Source organism: Lethenteron reissneri, chromosome 48 (assembly GCF_015708825.2).
Source record: "Lethenteron reissneri isolate LAM-NWPU_2019-01 chromosome 48, ASM1570882v1, whole genome shotgun sequence".
Lineage (NCBI taxonomy): Eukaryota > Metazoa > Chordata > Hyperoartia > Petromyzontiformes > Petromyzontidae > Lethenteron > Lethenteron reissneri.
In genome coordinates this window covers 9,848,032-9,872,238 of record NC_083826.1, presented here as the reverse complement: position 1 = coordinate 9,872,238, position 24,207 = coordinate 9,848,032, and the positions used below count along the sequence as shown (strand labels likewise).

General features: G+C 48.9%; 1 protein-coding gene across 2 annotated transcripts in view; it reads right to left on the bottom strand.

The window, feature by feature from the left end:
- Positions 1-24,207, bottom strand: part of NUP214 (nucleoporin 214) — a 50,857-nt gene that overhangs the window by 17,388 nt on the left and 9,262 nt on the right. For both annotated transcript variants that reach the window (XM_061571740.1, XM_061571741.1), the window contains exons 6-25: positions 23,694-23,754; positions 22,688-22,791; positions 22,266-22,372; positions 21,139-21,208; positions 17,854-17,980; positions 15,747-15,905; positions 14,282-14,456; positions 13,491-13,596; positions 12,259-12,379; positions 10,974-11,122; positions 9,913-10,029; positions 9,312-9,461; positions 7,526-7,684; positions 6,501-6,604; positions 5,498-5,686; positions 3,913-3,986; positions 2,979-3,065; positions 1,466-2,041; positions 870-940; positions 110-152 (exon numbers count right to left, since the gene is read on the bottom strand). In XM_061571740.1, coding sequence (XP_061427724.1) covers positions 110-152; positions 870-940; positions 1,466-2,041; positions 2,979-3,065; positions 3,913-3,986; positions 5,498-5,686; positions 6,501-6,604; positions 7,526-7,684; positions 9,312-9,461; positions 9,913-10,029; positions 10,974-11,122; positions 12,259-12,379; positions 13,491-13,596; positions 14,282-14,456; positions 15,747-15,905; positions 17,854-17,980; positions 21,139-21,208; positions 22,266-22,372; positions 22,688-22,791; positions 23,694-23,754 — 2,749 coding nt within the window. The remainder of the gene's footprint in view (positions 1-109; positions 153-869; positions 941-1,465; positions 2,042-2,978; positions 3,066-3,912; positions 3,987-5,497; positions 5,687-6,500; positions 6,605-7,525; positions 7,685-9,311; positions 9,462-9,912; positions 10,030-10,973; positions 11,123-12,258; positions 12,380-13,490; positions 13,597-14,281; positions 14,457-15,746; positions 15,906-17,853; positions 17,981-21,138; positions 21,209-22,265; positions 22,373-22,687; positions 22,792-23,693; positions 23,755-24,207) is intronic.

Here is a 24,207-nt window from a genome sequence, read left to right as displayed (position 1 = left end):
ACGGACCTCCTCGCCCCCTTCCCCACTCCAGCACGGGACTGGGATTTGAACCTAACCGCGGTGCCGCTGATCTGCGGGTGTTCTGCGGAAGACTTGCGAAACACTTTACCTGTGCTGGTGACCACGTTAGTTGTAGGTTTCGCTCCAAATGTCTGCCAAAAAAATCAAAGACATCGATCAATGCCTCAAACAACCAGAGAATGCACACCACAACATCCTCTGCTTAAAGAGTATTGAAAAGTACTACTTTGAGATGTTATACATGAGTAGCGCTGGGCAACATAATTACATGTACCATGGAAAAGACACCAAAACACACAGGGAAGCTGTTCTATACATTTACAAGAGAGTCGGTCATCCCAGGCTCCGACTTGAGATTGAAGCTTCATTAATGGTATAAATAATGGTTTATATAATGGTTTAAAAAGTCACAGGCACACGACTTTCAGGCATGCCGCCTTTGAGTGACACTACGTCAACGCCAGCGTCCACTCCCTCTCCTCCTCTGCCCGTGAGGTGGCAGCCCCGTGACCCCGTGTTTCTTTAGGAGCTGTGCACGGAGGGGGGATTTGAAACCCGTAATGATGGCGGCCCTATCCCCTTGCAAACAATGAGGATTTGCGGAGTGAATCGGCGGTTCTGGTCTATCTATTGCTGGATGAAGGTCTCCCCAAAGAATTGCGACGGCAATCTTTTAGATTACGTCACTCGATGGAAGAAACCAAAGACGCGGAGAATTACGGAATGGAAATCAATCGAATTAAATGAATAGTAAATAGAATTTGCTATTCTGGACAGGATGGTGGAGGGGTGGGAGCAAACGCAGCGGCGACCCTCGGGGCGTTGGGAGCGAGAGCGGCAGGGATTACCGAGAGGTCCATGACGTTCACCACCTTCGGGACGTTCTTGAGTGTAGACTCCGTCAGCGGAGCGCTTGTCACTGAGAGACAAACACAAAACGCATGAACCGCACGTTCACACACGCACATAGACGCATGCGCTCGCAAACACTACGGGGAAACCGAGGCGTAGCCCGCAAATACAGGTGCAACAGGCTTCTATGGACGACGAGCGCAACTGACGAATACATTCTTTAAAAAATTAATTTGATGAGGCACTTGCAGTGACAGGAGTAACTGAATGTAATCTGAAATGAGAAACACATGCAACAAACATTCCCAGGTGGAAACTATTCCTCTCTAGTAACACCCTTAAGTGCAGTCAACATGCTCGCAGTGAATTTGGACTTAAAACTTTCATGACTGCAGGAATTAATATTCTTTCCTTCTATTTTTTATTCACTTTATTTTTATTTTTCTATCGACGTGACTTTACCGAAAGAACCAAAGAATATGCTCGCAGTGGACGATAACAATTTTATTGTGGAACGTTTAAAACTGGCTCGGCTTCAAGTGGCTGCAGGCTGGACGAAACGTAGTCATGTGACTCGCTCGGCACATCTCACCCGCCGGCTTGCTGGCCGCATTGCGGCTGATGGCAGCGGCCGCCGCCGCCTGCCTGGGCAGCAGAATTCCGACTCCGAGGCCTTGGCCCGAGGGAGGGGCGGCGGATGAGGCCGGCTTGTTGGAGTTCACGAAGGTTGGCATTTCGTGGGATCCTTCGCCACCCACGATGCCCGGCGCGCCGTACTTGAGCGTGGCGCTCGGAGCAGTGGCGACACCGCCGCCGCCGCCCTTCGCGCCGGGTAGACCTGGCACCCGTGCCGGCGCCACAGACGCCGTACGCTGCAGCGGTGCGTGCTGGGTGAGAGGGGGAGGCTGGTGCGCGGCAGAAGGGGGCGGCGGTGCTTGGAACGACGGTCGGACGCGAGAGATCTGCTCGTCATATTCGGAGTCCTCGCCGTCGTCGTCGTTTTCGTCGTATTCCTCCCCGTCGTCGTCGTCGTCGTCATCGTCGTCGTCGAATTGCTCCACGTCAAGCTCGTCCAGGCAGGGCCGGCACACCACTGACGACACGGAGCTGGCTGCGTCCAGGTCCTGGGTGCGGCGCGTCGACAGGAAGGCCGAGCCTGACAAGTTGGCTGTTCGGAAGGTGGTGGGGCGAGGGGGGCGGGGAAGGGGTGCGTGTGGGGTAGGGGGGCGCACAGAGAAGGCACAAGTGCTTAATGGTCAATTGTGTCCAGCAGAGGTACGCGCACGGCTGAGTCAACTTAGGTCGAAAGGTCATCGTGACCAGCACCATCGATGCCACCAAATTTTTGCCATCGGCTCCTTCTGCCAAATCTCACAGCTGTTATTGCATAGTTCGCACACAACCACCAAGCATCACCGCCTGGTTTTAGGCATTTTCGTTGATGATTACCAACTCTTGGATGATACTGTAAAGTCTGTCTCAGGCACCCGGCCACCTCCATTCCACACACGTACGACACCCACCTTCACCCCCTTTTCCTGGCAACGTCTACAACATTTTCCTCCAACATCCTGTACTCCACTTAAAGTTGTTTGCCTTGTACATTAAAACATTTTCCAGCAACCTCCGCATGCATCTGTACTCAAAACCAGAAGCTCCAGACAACTGCTGCTACATGATACTTCTACTGCAGGTACTGCTAAAATTACTCCGTAGGCTACTTATATTGCTCCTGGAACTACTGCTACTATTACAGTATATACTGCTACTGTTGCTAGTACGAACGCTATTGCTCATGCTATTATTGCTGCAACTAATATTTCTGCTGCTACTATTACTGCGATTACTCCTGCTACCGCTGTGACTAATGATGATACTAAAAGTTGCTACTACTAGTACTTCTGCTGGGGCCAGGAATGTTTATAGTGTTGTTGCAACTACCACTTCCTCTGCTGATGTGTCAGGCCACAATAGCCCCCGCACCGCCGCTGTGGATATTGGCCAGAAACCACTATTCAACACAGTAAGACACCTCCCTTGCGAAACGCAAGGTGAACCTCATAGACGTCCGCTCCCCGATCGAGCACCGGACCTGACCGACTGACCTGGTGCAGTCGACCTGACGACGATGGTCGTTCTCTTGCTCAGGAAGTTGCGCAGCTGCGCCACACGCGCGACCGAGAAGCTGGCGCCTAAGAGGTCCACGGAAGGGGGGGGGGGGACAAGGCAGGGTGTTGGTGGGCGTGAGCCCCAAGCGAGCCGCTTCACTCTCACGGCGACACTCGAGATTTGTAACGAAAGAGAGTTGATGAGGGGTGGGGGCAGGAGGCTTGGAGGACAAGCAGCAGCAGCAGAAAAAAATGACACCAACGCGTGGAAAAGTTCAGGCGATGTTTGTCAAGTGACTTCAGCTACAGGTGGAAAAGAGGAAGGCCTCCTAGCCTGGACTTCCACCGTGCAACAAGTCAGAGATGCGCACGACCAAAGGCTGGTGTAGTTCAACACTGCGGGGGCAGCAAAGAAGGAAGTTGATTGCGGGTTTTTGCTAAATGCCTTGGTTGCTTACATGAAGGACAGGGAGAGGGTAGCTGTGCTATATGAGAGAGAAGAAGTAGATGGCGGTGAGTCCATAGGAGGATCGTGAAATTGGTGAGGATGGTAAGAGACAGAGGTGGAGGGGCAGATACCAAGGTACGTACAGAGACGGGTAGCATTGAGAAAGAGACAGGCACATAGGGACAGGCAGAGACATCAATAGCAGGTGACAGAGATAGAGCGACACGGAAAGAAAGCTAAACCAACAGAGACACAAGAGATGGAGAGACAAGGACACAGACAGTGAGAGACCCTGGCAAGCAGAGCACACACTTCCACCCTCAGTGATGGGAGGTGTTGACAGGAGGCCACGGTTGCTGGAGTGGGGTAGACGGGAAGGGAAGTCGCTCAAGGTGGGATGTTAAAGGCAGGCGAGGGCGAGCACACGGCGAGGTTGGATGTGTTGAGGAACTGCACCGGTGCTCGCCTTAACCGAGTACTTACCGGGGGCCACGGATGGCGACTGTATGTGGGTGCTGCTGAGCGCATCCCGCAAGGCCCTCAAGTCATCCTCCCAGCTGTGAGCGCACACAATGGCAGCGATCGGTTTGGGGCGCACATTAGCCTGGACATATCGCATATTTGTACCATCTTATTTGACTATTTTACCGAGTTGTTGACATCCACCGCGTTTAACAGTGCTGCTATTGTTTGGTTTTGGAAGCCAACATCGGCCGAAATCCCTGTGGAGGTGTATCAGCTGCACCTTCCCTTCTAGCCCCCCCCTCACCCTCCCAGTCCCTGACTGCCACATTTAGATAAGCTCCTCCCCCCTCCCCTTAACCAGTATTTAAGATATTGTCTGATACAGTAAATGTAGCTGTGACGGTCCCACCTGAAGACGGAGACTTGTGTTGCCTCCGAAACGTCGCAATTTAATTTATAAATTTTTCATTTATTATTATTTTATAATTATTATATATTTTTTTTACCTACATGACTTTACCGAAAAAACCTAAGATATGAATGATTGCAGTCACGAACGCTTCAAATCTAGAATTAACCTTCTGACATGTACGCGCGTTCTCTGCTGCGATTTTTGAACAGGGTTCAATAAAACAAATCTGACACTGCCAAACAATTCCCCAGCCATCCTAACTCACACGCTGCCTCCTGAGCATGTCTGATGTATATAGCCGATTGTGAGCGAGTGAGATGGTGAGCGAGTGGGTGATGTACATTCCAAAGATGTTGCAGCTGAATTGTTGGTCCAAGTAAAGTCTCATCAATGCAATTCGAGACCAATATAATTGATAATAAAGTTTTTTTTGGGTTAGATCGCATAAGTATTCATGTTTCGTGAACCCACCACCATCTGAGACTGCCAATTACAAGCAACTATATCAGGCCATTTGCCAGAATTGTGGTAAATCACCTGATAAAGCTGGTTGTAATCACCAGCAAAACATCACTCAAATTGCGAACGTTGTGGGTTTACTCTCCAACACACAAGCGGTGTGCTGAAGCAGTAACTAATTGGCACGTTTTGTTCACGTGAGAAAGCTTACTAATGGGCTGTGTCGGGTGGTGATGGCTAAACGACACATTGAAATCTAAGTGATCTAACCCAAAATAACCTTTATGATGGATCTCATCTATTCACATCACAGAAATACCTAAAGTTAAAAAAGAAAAAATAGTTTGTGACCACCAGTTACTTTGGTTTTTGAACCCAGGCCTACAGAAGTAGGTATCCTGAGCTTCTTACATCCAGAGGTTCTCATTGGTAAGTAGAGATTGGATATATAAGTCCTTGGCAGCATCCACAGCCATTCGTGACAGGCACTATGAATCGAGGTGTTGACTTGGTAGCACAGAGAAAAACTTCTATTACGTCCACCACCGTTGCTACGATTGCTACTACGGCTACTCCAACTACTAATCCTCGCACTGCTACCTCCATTGCAATCGTTGCTGTTACGACCACTGCTACTGCTACGAAATCCAGCCGATTCTGCCACTATTCCATCTCACTACTCCTGCTTCTACACTGCTACCTAGTATATCACAGCTGGTGCAATCATCTCACCTGGGCAAAGCCTGCCTGGCCGGGCTGGGCACGGCGCCGCCGCGACCCCACGTGGAGAGCGGCTTGCGCGCCCGCACGGTTTGCAGCTGCTGGCAGAGGCTGTTCACGGTGCTCAGGTAGTCCATCAGGAGCATGCGGTTGTTCGCCAGGCAACGGTAAAGGCCCTCGCGTTCCGGGACCATCAGCTTCCTGCGCGCACACGGGGAAACGAGCGGCGAGGTTCATCGAGGGCGAGCTGGGCATCATCGTGGTACCATCATTATTATCATCATGTTATTTAAACTGTGCTTCCCCATGCAAAACATCTGGAGGTGCAACATGATGGAGCAATTTATCGGAGTATAAACGGAATTAAATTGCAGGGGTTGGTGCCTATGTCCGAGTCGTAAGGATGCTTAGTTAATTTGTGTTTCAGGAAAGATCAACTCCAGAGACGTAAGAATCCGAGTTGCCTTATTCTGGCTACGTGAGCCTCGAGCATTTACAAAGAATGCCAAGAATCTTTAGGGACCCTCTACGAGTGTTGGGCATCAACACAGAACCTAAAATACCTTGAAGGACCCTTGGTCTGGCTATATGGGCCTATCGATACTAATTTTGCCACGAGCTGCCTTTTGTGATAATGTGTTATTCAGCGCGTGTATGGAGCTCTCTTGGATAAAGGACATCATCATCATCAGAGTTGTAGCCATAGTGCAGACCTAGGGAACTAATTCCCCTTTTGGACCGGTACATCCGAACCAAGCCAGCATCGGGCGGTTTGCCACTTGGCTATTTTCTGGGCCGAGCCAGAAAAAAAAATTGTGAATGTGGCTTCAGACAACATGTGAATCTGGCTCGGGGCCAAGCAGGGCCAGGGCTATTCGGCCCGTTCATTGCGTGCCACGTCAGCGGCAGTGGAAAAACACCACCGGCGCCTCCCGACTGAGCTGTGCCGGGCTGACTCGGAGATGGCCCCGGCGCGGCTCGGTTGTGCAGTGCAAACATAGGGACAACTACTCACTTCTGCTGCTTCTGCCCTTGCAAGAAGGAATCCCACTGGAAATCGAGGATGTTGTTGATGTCCTGTATGGCGAAGGTGACGTACCGATGCAACCGGCGGATCTCCTATTGGGGAAGGGGGGGGGGGGGGAGACAAACGTTAAGGAGTTAAAGTCAAGCTTTAGCCAACGTCGCGCATGTTAAGGAGAGGTTGAGTCTGGATGATCAGCGAGTCAAAACGAACCCTATCTCAGTAGTCACATGGATACACGTGGGAATGGGCCATGCGAACAAGCAACAGTCAGCATGTTAGCACACAGCGGGTACACAATGGTTCTCAACTGGGGGTACACGGACCCCTGGGGGAACGTGGCAATGTCCCAGGGGGCAACAGTATCCCGTAAAGACAAAAGAGGCGAGTTCCACATTTGCTGTACTGCCTTCTCCGTGCCAAGCCATGGAATTGGCAACGAGACGCCCATGGGAAGGGAGTTTCACAGCTCGTGTGATCCACCAACGATATCGCCTTCGCAGCACTAGATCATAGGCCACATAAGGGAGAGCTGGGAGGGCATTCGGGAGAGCAGAAGTGACAGCTGGAAGGGCAATGTGGGAAGTGGGCACAACAGAGGGCAGCACAGGCGGCAAGGCAGGAAGGACAGACACAGCGGCACTAATGATAGGGCAACAAAACGTAAAAAACGAGTTAAACAAAAAACAATTTTTTTATTTTACGAGGTAAGGCCTACTGCGCTAAATAGCTTTTTCAGAAGCGAGCTGGCCACAAATGATGCATCATGTGGAAATGTATAACAGCTAAATACCCTAAACGCACCATGATTCTAAATGTAGCGGGACACACCGGAGGACCCAGAGAAACATCCACACGATCACGGGGAGAACATGCTGATGCCAAATACACACGCGTCAGGGTCAGAATCAAACCCACGACCTCCTGCACACCGGGAGAGGTAATTAACATCTTGCCACCGTGGCAAGTAATTGTGGGCAGCGGGATGGCAGCAACGAGGGCAGCTGGGGCAGCACCTCGAGTTGCTTTTGGCTGGCAGGGTGAAGGCTTCTCTGGCGCAGCAGCTGCTGGTAAGCGGGGTCGCGGCGGCGCTCCAGGCAAGAACGCGCCTCCTCCAGCTCCGCAAAGCCCTGCAGCACCTCTGTCTGCAGCCTGCTCCCATCCGTGTGCTGCACCTATTCGCAGCGGGGGGGGGGGGCGGCACGACACCCAGGGGTGTGGCGAAACACGGCGGGCGTAGGGCGAGCGGCAGGGGGCTGCCTTTGTCTCCCCAGTGCTGATGATTACACACTGCACCAGTTACTCAACCGAGGGAAGGGCCCGCTAGTGGGAATAAAACTCGGATCACCGGCTTCAGAGCACAGTGCACTTACCACTGTGCCACCGCTACACGCACACATTAATGTCACGTGTGTGGAGGCGGACAAACCTGCACCGAATGGATGAAAGGGTGGAGAGATGGTGCGATAACGAGCGGTGATGCTAGTGTCTCGCTGACCAACGGGATGCTACGGTCCAGACCCAGGTGCGACGGGCAGAATGAACGTTTATGAAGGGAAGTCACTGGGGCAGACGGGGCCTCACGTGTGGGAAAGTGACAGGTGACTGGTGAAATAAAAATAAAATAAAAATCACGACGTTTCAGAGGCAACACAAGCCTCCGTCTTCAGGTGGAACCGTCACAGCACGCTCTCTGTATCAAGTAAATGAGAAATTCCAAGAGATCCGACCCCGTATATATACTGGTTGAGGGGGGAGGAGCCAGGAGAGGCCCCTGGATAGGAGTTTTTTATTATTATGGTAAGGTTGGTGCGGCTGAAGCTACGGCCAGAGTTGTTAAAGTGCGGCTGCTGATAATGGGACCGAGCCCCTGCCATGTAGATGGTAAAAGCAAAAAAAAGCAGGTCAGGAAGAAACAGCCTCCTGCTCCGTTGCTTGGTGGGTAAAACTTAAAGCAGGAAACCAGCGTGTGAAAAAAAAAGCTAAACATGATAAAACAAAACTAGCTGTCTATCAGTAAACTGTACAGTAACTAAAGAACAGTTGTCTGTCAAATAAGATGGTCCAAATATGCGTAGTTAAATCTTTTTTGCATGGTTAATAACATCTTTCCAATGATTACTCCGTTTGTACCCATCATCATGGTGGAAATTATGTCTGTGTTTGTAGCCAGGAGGTTTGCAGAGCACCTTGGTCTCAGAAAAGACAATTTCATGAGAGCCCACAGCGTTGTAGCAATGATCGCCAACGGCGGAAGAATCAGTTCTGCCGTGTTTCAGATCTGACTTGTGCTCGCGGACACGATCAGAAACATGACGTTTCGTTTCTCCAATGTAGCAATCACCACAACTGCAACTCAGTTTGTAGACTCCAGGGTACTGTAAGTCAGGAACGACATCCTTCACAGAAGGAATCAGATCAAGGATTTTATGCACTGTACTGAATCGGACTTGGATCTTATGTTTGTTTAGAATTTTGGAGATCTTTTTGATCACGCCTGCTATGTATGGCAACGTGATAGTTTTGATCGGAGTTTCATGTGGCTGTTTCTGTATGGTGGGAGAAACAGCTTGTCGGATGGTGCGGTCAGAGTATCCGTTCATCCTGAGGGCCCGATGTACATGTCTTAATTCACTGGCCAGATGGTGTTGGTCAGAAATGCCATGAGCTCTGTGGTATAGCGTTTTGATGAGAGAATTCTTTTGAGATGAGTGGTGGTGGGAATCAGGTTTCAAGTAGGAATCTCTTATCAAAACGCTATACACTCGGCATGGAGCCCGGGGCCCTTCGAGGCCTACTCACCAAAGTCTTGGCCTTGATTTGCTCCAGGTAGACCCGTAGGCCCTGCGTTTCGTGTGACATGCGGGACAGCTCCTCGTTCGTGCCCACCGAGAAGTCGTCCTCCGCCCAGCGGAGCTTCAGGGTGTCGAGCTCCCGCTGGAAGTGAGACACCTGGGGCAAGGAGAGGCCGCGTCATCCCGCGTGAGCGACATCCCCGCTGGTCACCCCGACCCAGTGGTGGAAAGTCCACGTTCCCTTTATTCCATAGGCCTGAGCAAAATCTAAACTAAACTATTTTTTATTTTACCAGGTAAGGCCCACTGCGCTATACAGCTCTTTTTTAGAAGTGACCTGGCCACAAATGATAGCTCAAAAACAGTGGCTCATGATATGGAAATTTATAGCAGCCAAATACTCTGTAACTGTGTGTTGATTCTAAATGTGGAGGGAAAAACCAGAGGAACCCAGAGAAAAATTCACGGGAAGAGAGACACGCAAACTTCAAATATACAACAGGCGTCAGGGTCGGAATTGAACCCACGACCTCCTGTAAACCAGGCGTGGCACCACAGCAGCACCAGAGCTGGCAAAACCTACATAATATGGATGAAGCCGGACTCACCTCCTCAGAGATGCCCACGGAGTAAGGGTCCGAGGATCGCTGTGGAGTCGGCTTCATGGCCGTCACTGCCGCAGAGGGTCCAGCGTGGCGTGCCGGGGTGACGGGGCTGCCGGTGTTCTGTAACATCACCGTCACCATCGTCACCGTCACCATCGTCATCATCACAGTCACCATCGTCATCATCACCATCACCGTCACCGTCATCGACGTCATCGTCACAGTCATCGACGTCATCGTCACCGTCATCGACGTCATCGTCACCATCACCAGCATCACCATCGTCACCATCGTTGTCATCGTCACCATCGTCGTCATCGTCACCATCGTCGTCATCACCATCATCATCGTCATCATCGTCATCATCGTCGTCATCACCGTCACCATCGTCATCATCACCATCATCATCGTCACCATCATCATCGTCATCATCATCGTCAGCCATGATCTATCTCACTGCCGGATGGAGGATTTCCCCCAAGCGGGAGTCACCCATCATGGTCCCATGACGTAACAATCAGTCTCACTCCTGCACACCAGCCGATTTCACCGCTCCATCTCCGTGGTGGTGTACGTCCGATAGTATAATAATTTAAATTAATAAAGTGCCCTTAAACAATCGGTCTCAGGGCATTATTACTTCTTATATCATAATTAAAATGTAGGCTTAAGTATATTTCTTGAATAGTACTTGTAAAATGTGGTGAACCATAAGTATAATTCTCAAATAACTGGCATATTTGATTAACTGATTCCCAATGGATGCTGGATAATGGAGCTTTACATTATATTAAAAAATTATCCGCTGTGCTGGTGACTTGCGGAGGGGTCATTCTTAAAACATCCAGGCAACAGCAATTATCAGGGAAGATCTTTCCGAAGCGGCTCGTAAAGTCACAGCCAGTCCAGGCTTTGTCCAATTGAACAAATGCCGCTCAGCAAAGTTGTCGGACATGCCTTTTGACGATGACGAAACAAATCCTTGTTTGTTTATCATAGCTACAACGCAGTAGCTATGTGTGCGTGCTTGGGTTGTGCCGTTTGTTGAGAGATTGAAGGAGTACCGCGGGTGGCTGTGAAGCTGTGGTGCTTGGCGGAGCAGCCCTGGGTAGCGGCTGCCCGGCCGTGGCAAAGGAGGTGGCGGGAGGCCTGCTGATCGGCCGCGTCGCTGGACTTTGGCTCTGCGCCCCGGGGAACCTCATGGAAAATCCACCTGTGACAAATATCCGAAGAACACAATCATTTTTTACCTACGTGACTTTACCGAAAGAACTAAGAGTACCTTAACAGACTGTTGGGGCAAGTGCTGTTAGCGAGTACCTATGAAGGCCGGCACGGCACACGAGGGGGTGGGTGGCCAGCACCACGCCCGGCCGCCTTCGTCTCCCTAGTAGCGATGTTTACACACCACACCGGGTACTCATTTTAGGCTGAGTCGACCTAGGGGAGGCCCAGGACCGATTCAAATAATCGTCACTGGTGTTGGCCGTGAGCGGGAATCGAACCCGGATCACCAAGTTCGTAGCGCAGCGCGCTAACCGCTACACTACTGCTCAGAGCAGCTAAGGAGTTGACCATAAAACTAAAAGAGGGAATGCACATAAGACATCCAGGCATCTGAGCAACCAGGCCACATACTACAGTACGTTATCAATGCGTGTGTAATATGTGCTGTCAGTATGTATCTATGTGCATGTGTGTTTGCATGCAAGCTTTTCAATCTTACACGAATGAGAAAGCACTGACAAATGCGAGCTCAGTGAGACATGAACAACCTTCGGATGTCATCGGACAGTCACCTTCATTGGTCAATCATAAAACTTCAAGGAATACAAATATTTGCATGAGAAAACCCGAAGTTAACGAATGTAACAGATGGCAGCAAAGCTCTTCACACTGCTGAGATGATGAACAATGTGGTGATGATGATAATGATGAAAATTATGACATGACAACAATAACAATGAATAGAGGGAGAGTGTTAATTATGACAATGAGGATGATGATGATGATTACGAGAAGTATTACAACCATGCTCATGAAATAATGGAAGACAATGACAATCAAAATCTACACACCGATCATGAAAATCCTGAAAATTACCATGGCGATGATGATACGACAGTGATCTTCTTCTTTCGACAGTGATGATGGTAAAATTAAATTGCCAATAATCATAGCAACACTGACGGTGACAAGGATGTAAGTATGTAGCTCGAACATAGCCAACGGTGCTAATCGGAGGTGCGGGGGGAAGGACAACAAACTAGACACAAAATTCAGTTCTAAAGAAATCAGTTTTCAATCTCGATAAAACGTTAAATACCGCGGGGCCTTCTGAAGGCTTACCTGTCAGCGGGGAAGCTGCGAGCGTCGAGAAGAGGCTGGGCCCCTCCGAGTTCATGGCTGCGCTCGGCTGCGCGAGCATCTGTCCCAAAGTGAAGTTCCCCATCGCCGACGCCGCCTGCGCCTGCCGTTCACACGCGCAGCAACGCGGACGCCGCCAACGCCAACATTTAACGGCGGTGGCACGCCATCGAACAGCCACACAGCCGAGGAGGCCCCACAATATCTACGCTTGAGAAAACGTTTACACAGGCCGACCTCGGATAGCGCGACCCCGTAGAAGGTTGATTCGTTATAGCGTTCTTCGTCCTCGAGAAACTTTTTACTCAAAAAATTAAGAAAGTCAGAAATTCTGAAGATCGCTTCCAAGTGAGAACACGCAGTGCCGAGGAGACGCATCGTTGTTTCCACTCCAACACCGGCGATTTGATTTTCACGATGCACGATTACATTTTACAAAATCGATTTTTGTTTTTTCTCTTTTCCAATGTTATTCCAGTATTTGTTATTCAATATTATTACAGTACGCAGAGCTTGCCAGTTAAAAACAAGAACCAACGTGTGTTTACTCTTCCTTGGTCTCGGTGCGCCTTGTCGTCGCGTGTTTTTACGAGCATTGTAGATCTATAATGTCAGGAAAAATTCCTGCAACTATTAGTTCTGGAAATATAACCAAGTGGTAAGGCGGGTCGAAGCGGGGGTTGTTTACCATCTGTATTATTATTATTAGCGGTATTACCAATATCAAACATGATGCCCTCATATATTGCTCATACGTAAGAAATAACGCTGTAGGGAACGCATCCCCATATACAGAATGTATAAGGACACCTTTTAGTGCAGATTCGATTTTTAATATTATTGTTGCTCAAGTTTACACCCGTGTCAGTTAACCTAACTCAGATTATTTTGCTGCTATAAATTTCCACGTAATAAGCCACTTCGTTGAGCTATCATTTGTGGCCAGGTCGCTTGTGAAAGATAATAGTGGGCCTTACCTGCTAAGATAAAAATAGTTTAGTTTGATTTGTGTAGATTTTTTCATCGATTTGTTTACCTTCCATATACTCTGCACTCCCATCGTGTTTGTACTGTTTGTTGTTGCAACGTTTTCACCCACCCCTACTAGACAGCTGTGAAAAAGAGCTTCATAGCTCATCGGATTTCTCCAGTGTACATAATCTGATTCTAAAATATGGGCACCCTCTTCAAAGTACCGGCCGGGACTGCGTCACCTGTGCCAGGGCCGGAACCTGCCGCAGGGGCTCCGCGGGCATGGACGTCGCGGCCTTCGATGTGGCGAGTGGAGCCGGCAGACTCGGGCTGGGGCTGAAGGAGAACCTGGAAGGCAGACCGCACATGGGATTGCGGTGGGCAGCGCGTTTCCCTTGCACCATTCGCAGCGTGGTGACGCGTGGAAAGTGGTCGGGCTCCGATCACCGATTAACCGCCGAGGCTCCATAAGTAACCGAACGTTATCCCCGTCATTCCTGAAATTGGGATTTACAAGTAAATGTCAAGGCGTCTCCCAGCTGTAAACGGGAGTGGGGGAGTATTAATTTCCCTGAGACATTGGTGGATGATGCCAATGACGTCACAAAGCCCTGTTCATCACATTCCATCCAGTGGCACGCGTGGAAACGGCTGCGAGACTTAAATAACGAACAGCACAGCTCTAACGTTAACCCAAGCAGGTACCGTCGCCGCCACCCCCTTTAATAGTTCCTTGAATTCTAAAATTTCGAAAACTGCAGTATAGTACGAGGTCGCATATGCACCCTGACCAATTAACCATCCACACCCAGCGCAGTGTGTTGTGCATGGCGTGCGTTCCATTTGTAATAGCATTGGATACGCGATGTTGTATACGCGGTGGCGAGAATGCGACGTCACACAAGTTGCGTACGCGACGCAGTCCACGCAACGTACCGCGTCATGGCATCAAGTAACCCACCCGTTCACGCTAAGCAACGGCGATCTGACCGCACAGTGAACACTGCGCCGGCGGCACAAGCGCCCCCGTTACCTGACGCCGGGGGGAGATGACGGTCCCGCGCCGGGCGCCGCCGCCGCGGGCCAGGCGCGAACGGAAGCCGTCGGCGCCGCCGCGGGTTTCAGGGTGGGGGCCACGGCGGCGGTGAGGGGAGGCGGGCCCTGGGCGGTGGAGCTCGGAGCGGCAGGGGGCGCGACGGGGCCCCCACCTGCGGGGCGAGCACAAAGCCAGGCTGCGTCAGTTACTTGGCGGGGAGCGGGCTCTTCGAGGGCAAATAGAGGGGGTTATTTGAGTATACTTCACCATGCCGGTCAATGCGGGGTGGTGAAGACGGAGCGGATAAACATGAGCCTAATACAGTACAACAATGGACTTTGCTGCACTACCTCTGACTGCTCAGTGTAGCCCCGCATCCTATGATGTTCTACGCGTGGTGGTCACAAATCCAAGCACCATCCAGGATCAACGCTGCTTATCTGTCGAGCGCTGACAGGAACGGGTGTTTTCCTGCCAAATTGGTCAGAGGCAGTGGGCAGGTGGGGTAAAAACCAGCAGCCGCACAATGATACCTCGATTCTGATATCAATTCTGATGCCCACAATACATCTCACGAGCGTGTTTTGCGGGCATAAGATTTGATTAGTCTTTTCTATTAGAATGTGCTGCATAAAACCGGGTCTTGTGCACCGTACTGCCACGAGTCCAGAATGACCAAAAAAAACAATACATACTTCCATCGACTCGGGACCCCAACATTTTGACAATCGCCAACGAAGGCAGGAATCATTACATGGGCAGTTAACGCCAAGTCGATGCAATGAGCCACAACACCACAGGCGAGATACGCACAGACAGCTAGAATAAACATACTGAAGACAGATTTAGCCAGCCGAGGATATGTACTTTGAGTGCTTGAAGCCAGGTTGCAGCCAACTATGATGTCACTGGGTTTTAAAGTTTAATTACCTGATCGTCTCTCCATCCAATAACCAATGCTAGAGGTGCACAGAATAGCACTTTGCAATCTGGATTTCAAGTAATCTGAGCAAGAAGGGCTCACAAGTGATGGCATTACCTCTACCCCTCTATTTATGGAACAAAATAGGAGGATTTCTCCACCAATCTGGTTGTCGACTGATGAAGCTAGTTGTAATTACTGGCGAAACGTCGAACTCAGATTGTAAATGTTGTGGCTTTGCTCTCCAACACACCGGTGCGCTGTACTAGTAACGAATTGTCATGTCCGTTTACGTGACAAACCTTATTAATTGGCTATGTCGGGTGGTGGCGGGTTTAACAACACATTTATATCTTTACGTGATCTAACCCAAAAAACCTGAATTCTGGATAAAATGTATATAAAATACATAAAAAATATCAAGCTAATGCAAGATGCGCATCTCTGTGTGCGCCCGCATAAGCATCTCTGCGTGCCCGTGCATCTGTAACGGTCGAGGCACTGGAACGGTTGAGCCGAGACGCGATGACGGCGGCGTACCGGGCGGCGCCGTCCTCTCGCCGTGCGTGGGCAGGGCTTGCGGCGGCGCCACGATGGCCTTAGCGCCGGGCTGCTTGTTGAGCATGTAGAAGGGGCACAGCAGTCCGTCCGTGGACAGCAGCACCAGCATGGGTGCCGCTGGGATGCTCTTGTCTTCCCCTGCACGAGCAGCAGACACGCGCAGGGACCGGCGACTTACGAGGCAGACGAGACAATTCGCGCGGCCAGCACTCCGTCCTGTAGACGCTCCGCTAGGCCGGAAATATCACGCAAGTCTGAAAGCTGCAGTGATGAGAAAGAGACTTTAAATTTGTGGCCAAGTGTGGCACACGAGTTGATGTGGCTGACATCGCTCCCATAGGTTTCATTGTCAAAGCCAGCAAAATGACAAAAGCACTTTGAGGGAGAGATTAACAAACCTTCATTGAAAAGTGGGGAGCCAGGGCAGAAGGCAGCGGGACCCAGAGTAGTAACGGCATAATGATTAACATCTATTATTTAAGACCCGATTAAGATCCGTGAGAATTGCAGATTAATCTATTACTTGTGTTTTTGGGTGTTTTGTGTAACTGGTTTACGTAAACCTGGCAACCACGAGAGGTGCTACATTCAACGCAACATTAAAAAAAGATGATCGAATCGCATCGGATCCCCGAATTCTAACAATTCTGGCACACGCTCACGCAGACACAAAGCCACTTCAGCATGGAACAATCACCCAGGAGTACACAGATGTGAAGCCGCCGTTCTCAAGTTTCTAATCTCCAAATAAAACTCACTCGCACAACATGTGCAACTGTTTAACAAGTAGGCTTTCGCGACCAAGAACATCCATAATACAGGTATTGTGGGTTAGATTGCGTAAATATAAATGTGTCGTTAAACCCGCCACCACCCGACAGCATCATCTGGCGGTCGCCTGTTGATGCTAGTTGTAAATACTGGCTATAGTTGTAATTAGTACTGTTGTGGATTTACTCTCCAACACACCGGTGTGCTGTACTCGTAACGAATTGGCATGTTCTGTTTACGTGACAAACCTTACGAGTTGGCTGTGTCGGGTGGTGGCGGGTTTAACGACACATTTACGCGATCTAAACCAAAAAACCTGTATTATGGATGTGCAACTGTTATGACTATTTGACGTTCCACGCGCACTGGCGGCGTGCACCAGTTAATTATATGTTTAACTGGCTATGATGTTCAATGTATAAATGCAAACTGGATACATTATTTCTCATGATAATAATCTAAGACCCAAACAATCCAAACCATGTGTCTCGGAAGGGGCAAAGCCTAAACAGAAAGAGGCAGGACCCTAAGAAGAGGGGTGAGGCCTACAGGGGGGCCATGATAGCAAGATGTTAACTACCTTGCCTGGTATACAGGAGGTCGTGGGTTCTATTCCAACCCGGACGCCTGCTGTGTATTTTGGAGTTTGGATGTTCTCCCCGTGGTCACATGGGGTTTTTCTCCGGGTTTTCCCTCCACATTTAGAAACGCGCGCGTCTAAGAGGATTTCCTCGTGATAATCCACTTTGATGAGCGATCATTTGTGGCCAGTCAATTCTGAAAACGAGCCACATAGCTCAGTGGGTCTTGCCTGGTAAAATAACAAAACAGTTCACAGCTTTTAACTTCCCTGTTGATTTAAGGTACTCAAAGCATCGAATTGAATGTGTGCAGCAGGCAGCAGCAATAAGCTTTAGTGTCGTAGATGTGGCCACAGGCCAACTCGTAGATTCTAAATGTTTGCGAACAGGCTATTATGCGTTATCATTGTATGTGTAAATTAAAACCCTGGGCCCACTTGCAAACCAAGATGTTCCATCGCAAGAGATTTTCCAGTTTGAATATTGAAATAAATAAACATTGTCGATCCCTGAGGAGGTAAATCGTTATCGATCTATCCTGAGCGTAGGCCTTACAGGCCCAAGTGGAAATGTGCAGAATAAAGATGGCGCAAGTGGGCATGCGCATGTATTCACGGGGTACTGGTAAGGGTGCGCATGAGCGTAGGATGTAGTTACAGCTATCGATGTAGGGCAGGTCTACCTCTAGGGCTGGGCAAGGGACCACTGTGGGGGCACACAAATGAGCAGGGCACCTATGGGGATGAGCATGTGGGTGCTGCGGTCGATGGCCATGCCCATGGGCAGCGTGTCGTCGTCGTTTTCATTGACGGGGCAGACAGCGCGGCTGGAGTCCTCCAGGGTCCAGGTCTCCCACTGCGTCTGGAGCGTGCACACACACACATAGCGGTGGTTACGTCTGGAGCACACACACACACAGCGGTGGTTACGCCGCAAAGACTAAGATCCCCCCCCCCCCCCCCTACGACCATAACAACCTGTTGAAGGCAAATGCTGTTGGCGAGCACGGGCATGCGAGGGGTTGTGTGGCCAGCATCACGCCCGGCTGCCTTCATCTCCCTTGTGGCGATGTTTACAAAATGCACCAGGTACTCCTTAGAAGCCGAATCGACCGAGAGGAGGCCCAGGACTGGTTCAGATACATTTCACCAACGTTGGCTCTCAGCAGGAGTCGAACTCGTGTTGCCGGGTTCACAGTGCAGCGCATTAAACCATTACACTACCACATCCTCGCCAACACACACACACGAGTGCTTTATTTGTTGGTTTGCCTCCTTCCCTAGCACGACTCAACCTTTGCAATGGATACAGCGGTTTCAACAGAAGCGTTTGCTCATCTGCAGACGAAGTGAGCACAGTATAGGACCAATATTGAAAGGCGAACGATGCTACAAGCAGGACTATCACATTCCACGACTTGAAGTAAGGACTTGCTGAGGAAGGAAGTATTGAAACAGCGATCTCTTAGAAACAAATCTTGCAGATTTGTTATGAAAAAACTTAAAATTGTAAAAATAATTCACAAATAAACACAAATTCAATATAACAAGCAGGTTCACAGTCACTGGCTTATCGAGAGATATCGCAACTGTCTCCCTCACGGTTTCAACCATCATTATCTCACATTAGGGTCGGAAGCAAACAACACACTTATCCCACTGCCATCTCTATAATTGAAGTGCACATATCATGTAAATTAGTGCGGTGCCTAATTACAACATCATAATTATGTTTTGATTTAAAGCTTTCGTGACTGCAGGGATTCATATTCTTGTTTCTTTCGGTAAAGCCACGTAGAAGGGAAATAATAAAATAATAAAAATATAAAACTGTAAAAATTCTCACGACGTTTCGACTGCAACACAAGCAATCGTCATCAGGTGTGAAATCCACAGCAAGAAAATTTGAAAAAAGTGGCGGTTTTTGCTTGTGTTGCAGTCGAAACGTCGTGAGAATTTTTATTGTTTTATAATTATATTATTTTATTATTTCCCTTCTACGTGACTTTACCGAAAGAACCAAGAATATCCTAATAATGTTTGTTTACGTATGAAAGCCACAAAGAGTCTAAACATATCTTTGTTCAGGCTCGTCCTGCCAAGTCACTCAAAGCAGGGAGCAACGTCGCTGCCCCGAGTCATTCTAATTGAGTCATCTTCAGGTTATTGTTTTTTACATTGGGATGTTTTTGCCAGTATCAGTTACGTTTATACAGCAAAAGCTCTGTTATCCGACACTTTATCATCCGGAATACTCCATTAACCGGCATCTGTCATAGAGGGAAATACAAATCTTCACCTGAAGACGGCTGCTTGCGTTGTAGCCGAAACGTCGTGAGAATTATTTGATTTTATTATGTTTTATTTTTATTATTTTATCACTTCCCTTCTACGTGACTTTACCGAAAGAACCAAGAAGATGAATCCCTGCAGTCACGAAAGCTTTAAATCGAAAAATACAAATCTTGTTCACGTATCCAGAAAAATTCTGACAGCCATCCACAGCATCTTGCCGTGCACTTCACGTAGATCCGTTGTTGTTGTTGTTGTTTACGGGAGCTCCAGAACGCTGCCGAGTGTGGTGGCGATAGCGACAGTCTGTACATACAGAACTGTTTTACTGTATACTGTACTCTAAATGGCCCCACTGCTTCTCTACAATCAACTTAGAATGCTCTACAACTGACTAGTAGGTACCTTTAGATTTGAAGCTTTCGTGGCTGCAAGGATTCATACTCTTAGCTTTTTTTGGTAAAGTCACGTAGGTAAAAATAAATAATAAAAATTATTGAAATAATAATAGAAATAAAATAATAAATCACGATAAATCACTTATTTTATTTCTATTATTTTTATTTTTTATTTTTACCTACGTGACTTTACCGAAAAAACCTAAGAGTATGGTAGGTACCTCGGTAAAAAAGTGAATTATTTCTGAAATATTATTTCTATAGAATTATTGCTTCACAAATCTGGCTGTTGCGGATGAAGCTAGTTGTAATTACTGGCGAAACGTTGTACTCGGATTGTAATTGTTGTGGCTTTGCTCTCCAACACACCGGTGTGCTGCAATAGTATAGTACACTACACTATACACTACATTACACTATACACTACACACTAGTGCTGTACTAGTATAGTACACCATACACTACACTATATACTAGTGCTGTGTTAGTATAGTACACTATACACTACACACTAGTGCTGCACTAGTATAGTACACTATACACTACACTATACACTACACACTAGTGCTGTACTAGTATACTACACTACACTATACACTACATTACACTATACACTACACACTAGTGCTGTACTAGTATAGTACACCATACACTACACTATACACTACACTATACACTAGTGCTGTACTAGTAACGAATTGGCCACGTTCTGTTTACGTGACAAACCTTACTAATTGGTTGTGTCGGGTGGTGGCGGGTTTAACAACACATTAATATATTTACGTGATCTAACCCCAAAAAAACCTGTATTATGTATTTCTTATATCATAGTTAAAGTGTAGGCTTAATTTATTTCTTGCTAAGTTTTATTTACTTTGAATATTTGGTGAACCGCAAGGTTAACTCTCAGATAACCGACATATTTGAATAACTGGCACCCTCCACTTCCCATTGATGCAGGATAACAAAGCTGTCGCTGAACGTTGTTTTATAGCGATGGGCAGAAACCGGAGAACCCGAACGCAGCCCATGCAGAACAACGGGGGGGAGAACATACAAACTCTGAGTGGAAACAAGGCAAGCCCCTGTGAGGACGGGTTACCACTGCACCACCACCCCACCACCCAACATAACCACAGAGCAGCTCCCCCAAACAACTGAACACGGCGAGCAGAGCGTCAACCGAGGCTCAAAGGACAACTCCCAATGGGGGTTCCACAGCAAAACCGAGATCCCTACTTTGCTTAAAGCCTCCGACACCAACTGCAGAAGGGAAGACACTTGACCCAGACGATAGAACGAGCAAAAGATAAGGGAGTGGAAAACTCACAGGGTCTTCTTTCTGCTTTGCCAAGAGCCCAACGTCGGTGGAAACTGAAGAGGCAGCCACGATGAGGTCCCTGCAATCAAACAGGGCGAGGGATCCTTCAAAACCACGCCAAGTATTTCCCTGCTCAGACAAATATGACTGCACAGGTAATGGCCAACATGCAGCCCAACCCAGAAGACCACTTAGCCAACAAGTGGCTGAGAAAACGTACACGTGTGGAACAAACCACCTATTGCTATGTCCAGGGAATATTCTTTGAGCCCATCCATCTGTCTAGTGTTAATGTTAGGGTCTGTTAGCACACGCAAAGGATCAGGCTCAGATAAAAAAAAAAGTGTCTGCACCTGTCCTCGGCATTTCTTAGGTCGACTCAGCTTTGAATCGGTACTTGTTGGGATGTGTAAACAGCAGCTACTTGTAAGATGAGCCAGCCTCACACGGTGGATATATACCAGAGGTGGGGGGGAACCTTTTTTCTGCCAAGGGTCATTTGGATATGTACAACATCATTCGTGGGCCATACAAAATTATCAACTTAAAAAATAGCCCGTTATATTTGGTCAAACATTTAATTAACTCACCCTAATGTGATGGCTGTAACTGCTTCTCTTTGGCGAGGCGTGTGATGTTAGCTGGTATTGATGATGTTGCTACTCGCAACTGCTTTTCCAGGTTTGCTCCTAGATTTATTGAATTTCGAGTCCCGCCTGCGGTTGCCTTGGCAGGGCCAGACTAAATGATTTTGCGGGCCTTACACGGCCCGCGGGCCGGACGTTCCCCACCCCTGCTATATACAGATGTGGGGAGATGTTTGTTTTTGTCTCTGTGTGCATGGGGAGCGGAAGTGTCGCGGTTCGTGCTGCACTACGAACCCAGGGACACAAGATTGATTAATGTTCACGGCCAACACCAGTGACGATTATCTAAAGCAGTCCTGGGCCTCCCCTAGGTCGACTCAGTCTCAAATGAGCATCTGGTGCGGTGTGTAAACATTGCCACTCAGGAGACAACGGCGGTCGAGCATGGTGCTGGCCACCCACCACTCGCTAACAGCACTTTCCCCAACAGTCTGTTAATGCTATGAGGGGTATGTTGTCTTTTGTGCGTGTGTGTGGTGTTGCACCGACCACTCGTCAACGTGGTGCAGGTAGTAGCGGTGCTGCCGCTCCGACTTGGGGGCAAAGCACAGGTCGCTGAAGTTCACGAACTTCTCTTGGGTCTTCTCATCTTTCTTCTGTCACGTCATCGCACACAGAGCGATAAAACCATACAATTAAACACAACACAATCACATACAATGCAACAACACCATTGCACGCAACCCAAGGTCAAGAGATCATCACGGCCATTATTGTTGATACCTCACCATTGCTTCCTTCTCTCTGCTAGATACTGCAGCGGTTGTTTCGGGGGGTGCGTTACATCCAAGGACTACTGTTGCAATCTCTTTACCACGATTTGGCTTTAAGTCTGCCCCTTATTTCACAGGTAATGATGAGGGGTGCACCCCCTATCCCCCGTGTCCACCCCCCCCCCCGGCACTCCTCACCGGCAGCGTGATGAGGACGAGCTGGGGTGAACAGTCAAGACTTCCATCCGCTGCGGCGTACACGACCGCAAACACGTGCGTGCTGACCCACCACACGTCTAGCACTGCACGCACCCAAGCAGGCACACACAGTTGTACATGTGGACGCAAACTGGACAACAACAACAGACGCTCACCGCTGAGTGGCGATGACATTACCACGGTACTTGTGCCAGGCGAGGTGGACTTTGAGGCATGCACGCACAGACGCATGCAATTATGCCTACGTATTAACCCAAACACAAATGCTCACACGCATGCATCGTTATACTTTTACATAAAATAAAAAATAGAAAGGTTCCACGGCATAGCCTACAAAGACGATTGGGTCAAGGGCTGTTAGCGAGTAACCTATAAAGATGGGCCTGGGGCATGAAAAGGTGGTGTGGTCACTACAGAGCTGATGTTTACACAACATATTGGCACTTCATTTAAGGCCTACGTTGACCGAGAGGAGGCATGGGGACCAGTTCTGATATCACTCACCAATGATGTTAGGCAAGGCTGTAAATCAAACTCAGGTCTCTGGGTTTGTAGCGCTGGATGCTAACGAATACGTCACTACTCCGCACACATACAAACACAACAAGTACGTACACGCAAACGCACGTACCGTATATACAGAAAACAGACACGTACACATGCAGAAACACTCTCATTGAAGTTTACACAGTAAACAAGCAGGGTAGACAGTAGAAGGGCACGTTATACTGTACACACGATACGCAAACGATATACACACAACCTGTTGACAAAAAAGACACCGTGCAGACAACCATCGGGGCAGGATAGGGTCAACAATTCGGCAAGACTGGAATACAACGTGGTAACACAGTATTGAAGATGTAACCAGCAAGAGGAGATTACAATGGGAGGAAGGCACACGTGTACAGGATAGAGGACAGGTTACCGAGAACGGCATTGGCACTCTACACCCTGGGACTGTGTGCGCACTGCGTTTCCGTACCTCTCACCGGGTCCTCGGCGTAAAAGGGGGCGCAGGGAATCTGCCGCTTCTCCTGCAGGCTCTGCACTCGGACACAACGTCCACACGGAGGATACTTACCAACCGCGGAGGCGGCCAGGTGGAACCAGAGGGCTCACGAGGGCTATGTTCAGATGCGCAGAGCGAACACCGCCGAGATGCTGGATTCGTACACGGGTTTCAAACACCCGTAATTAAACCGTTCAACGTTCTCATCACAACTACTTGCCCAACAACATATGTAACATGGTCGACCAGTCGCCCGCACTTCCACCGAAGCCACCTGGCCAGGCAATCTGTACCAGATGGAAATTCCCCAGCTTCAGCCATAGAATGGTCCTCCTCAAACTACGTAGCCATAAACCAATGGTGAACAGTGATGGAGCCAGAGAGAACATTACCCTCATACCCCAACGTGTACCGGGGCCGAGCTCACCGCCGCACAGGGTACTCGGTTCGCTGTACGGTTGAGTTGCCCAGGTGAGGCCCAGGACAG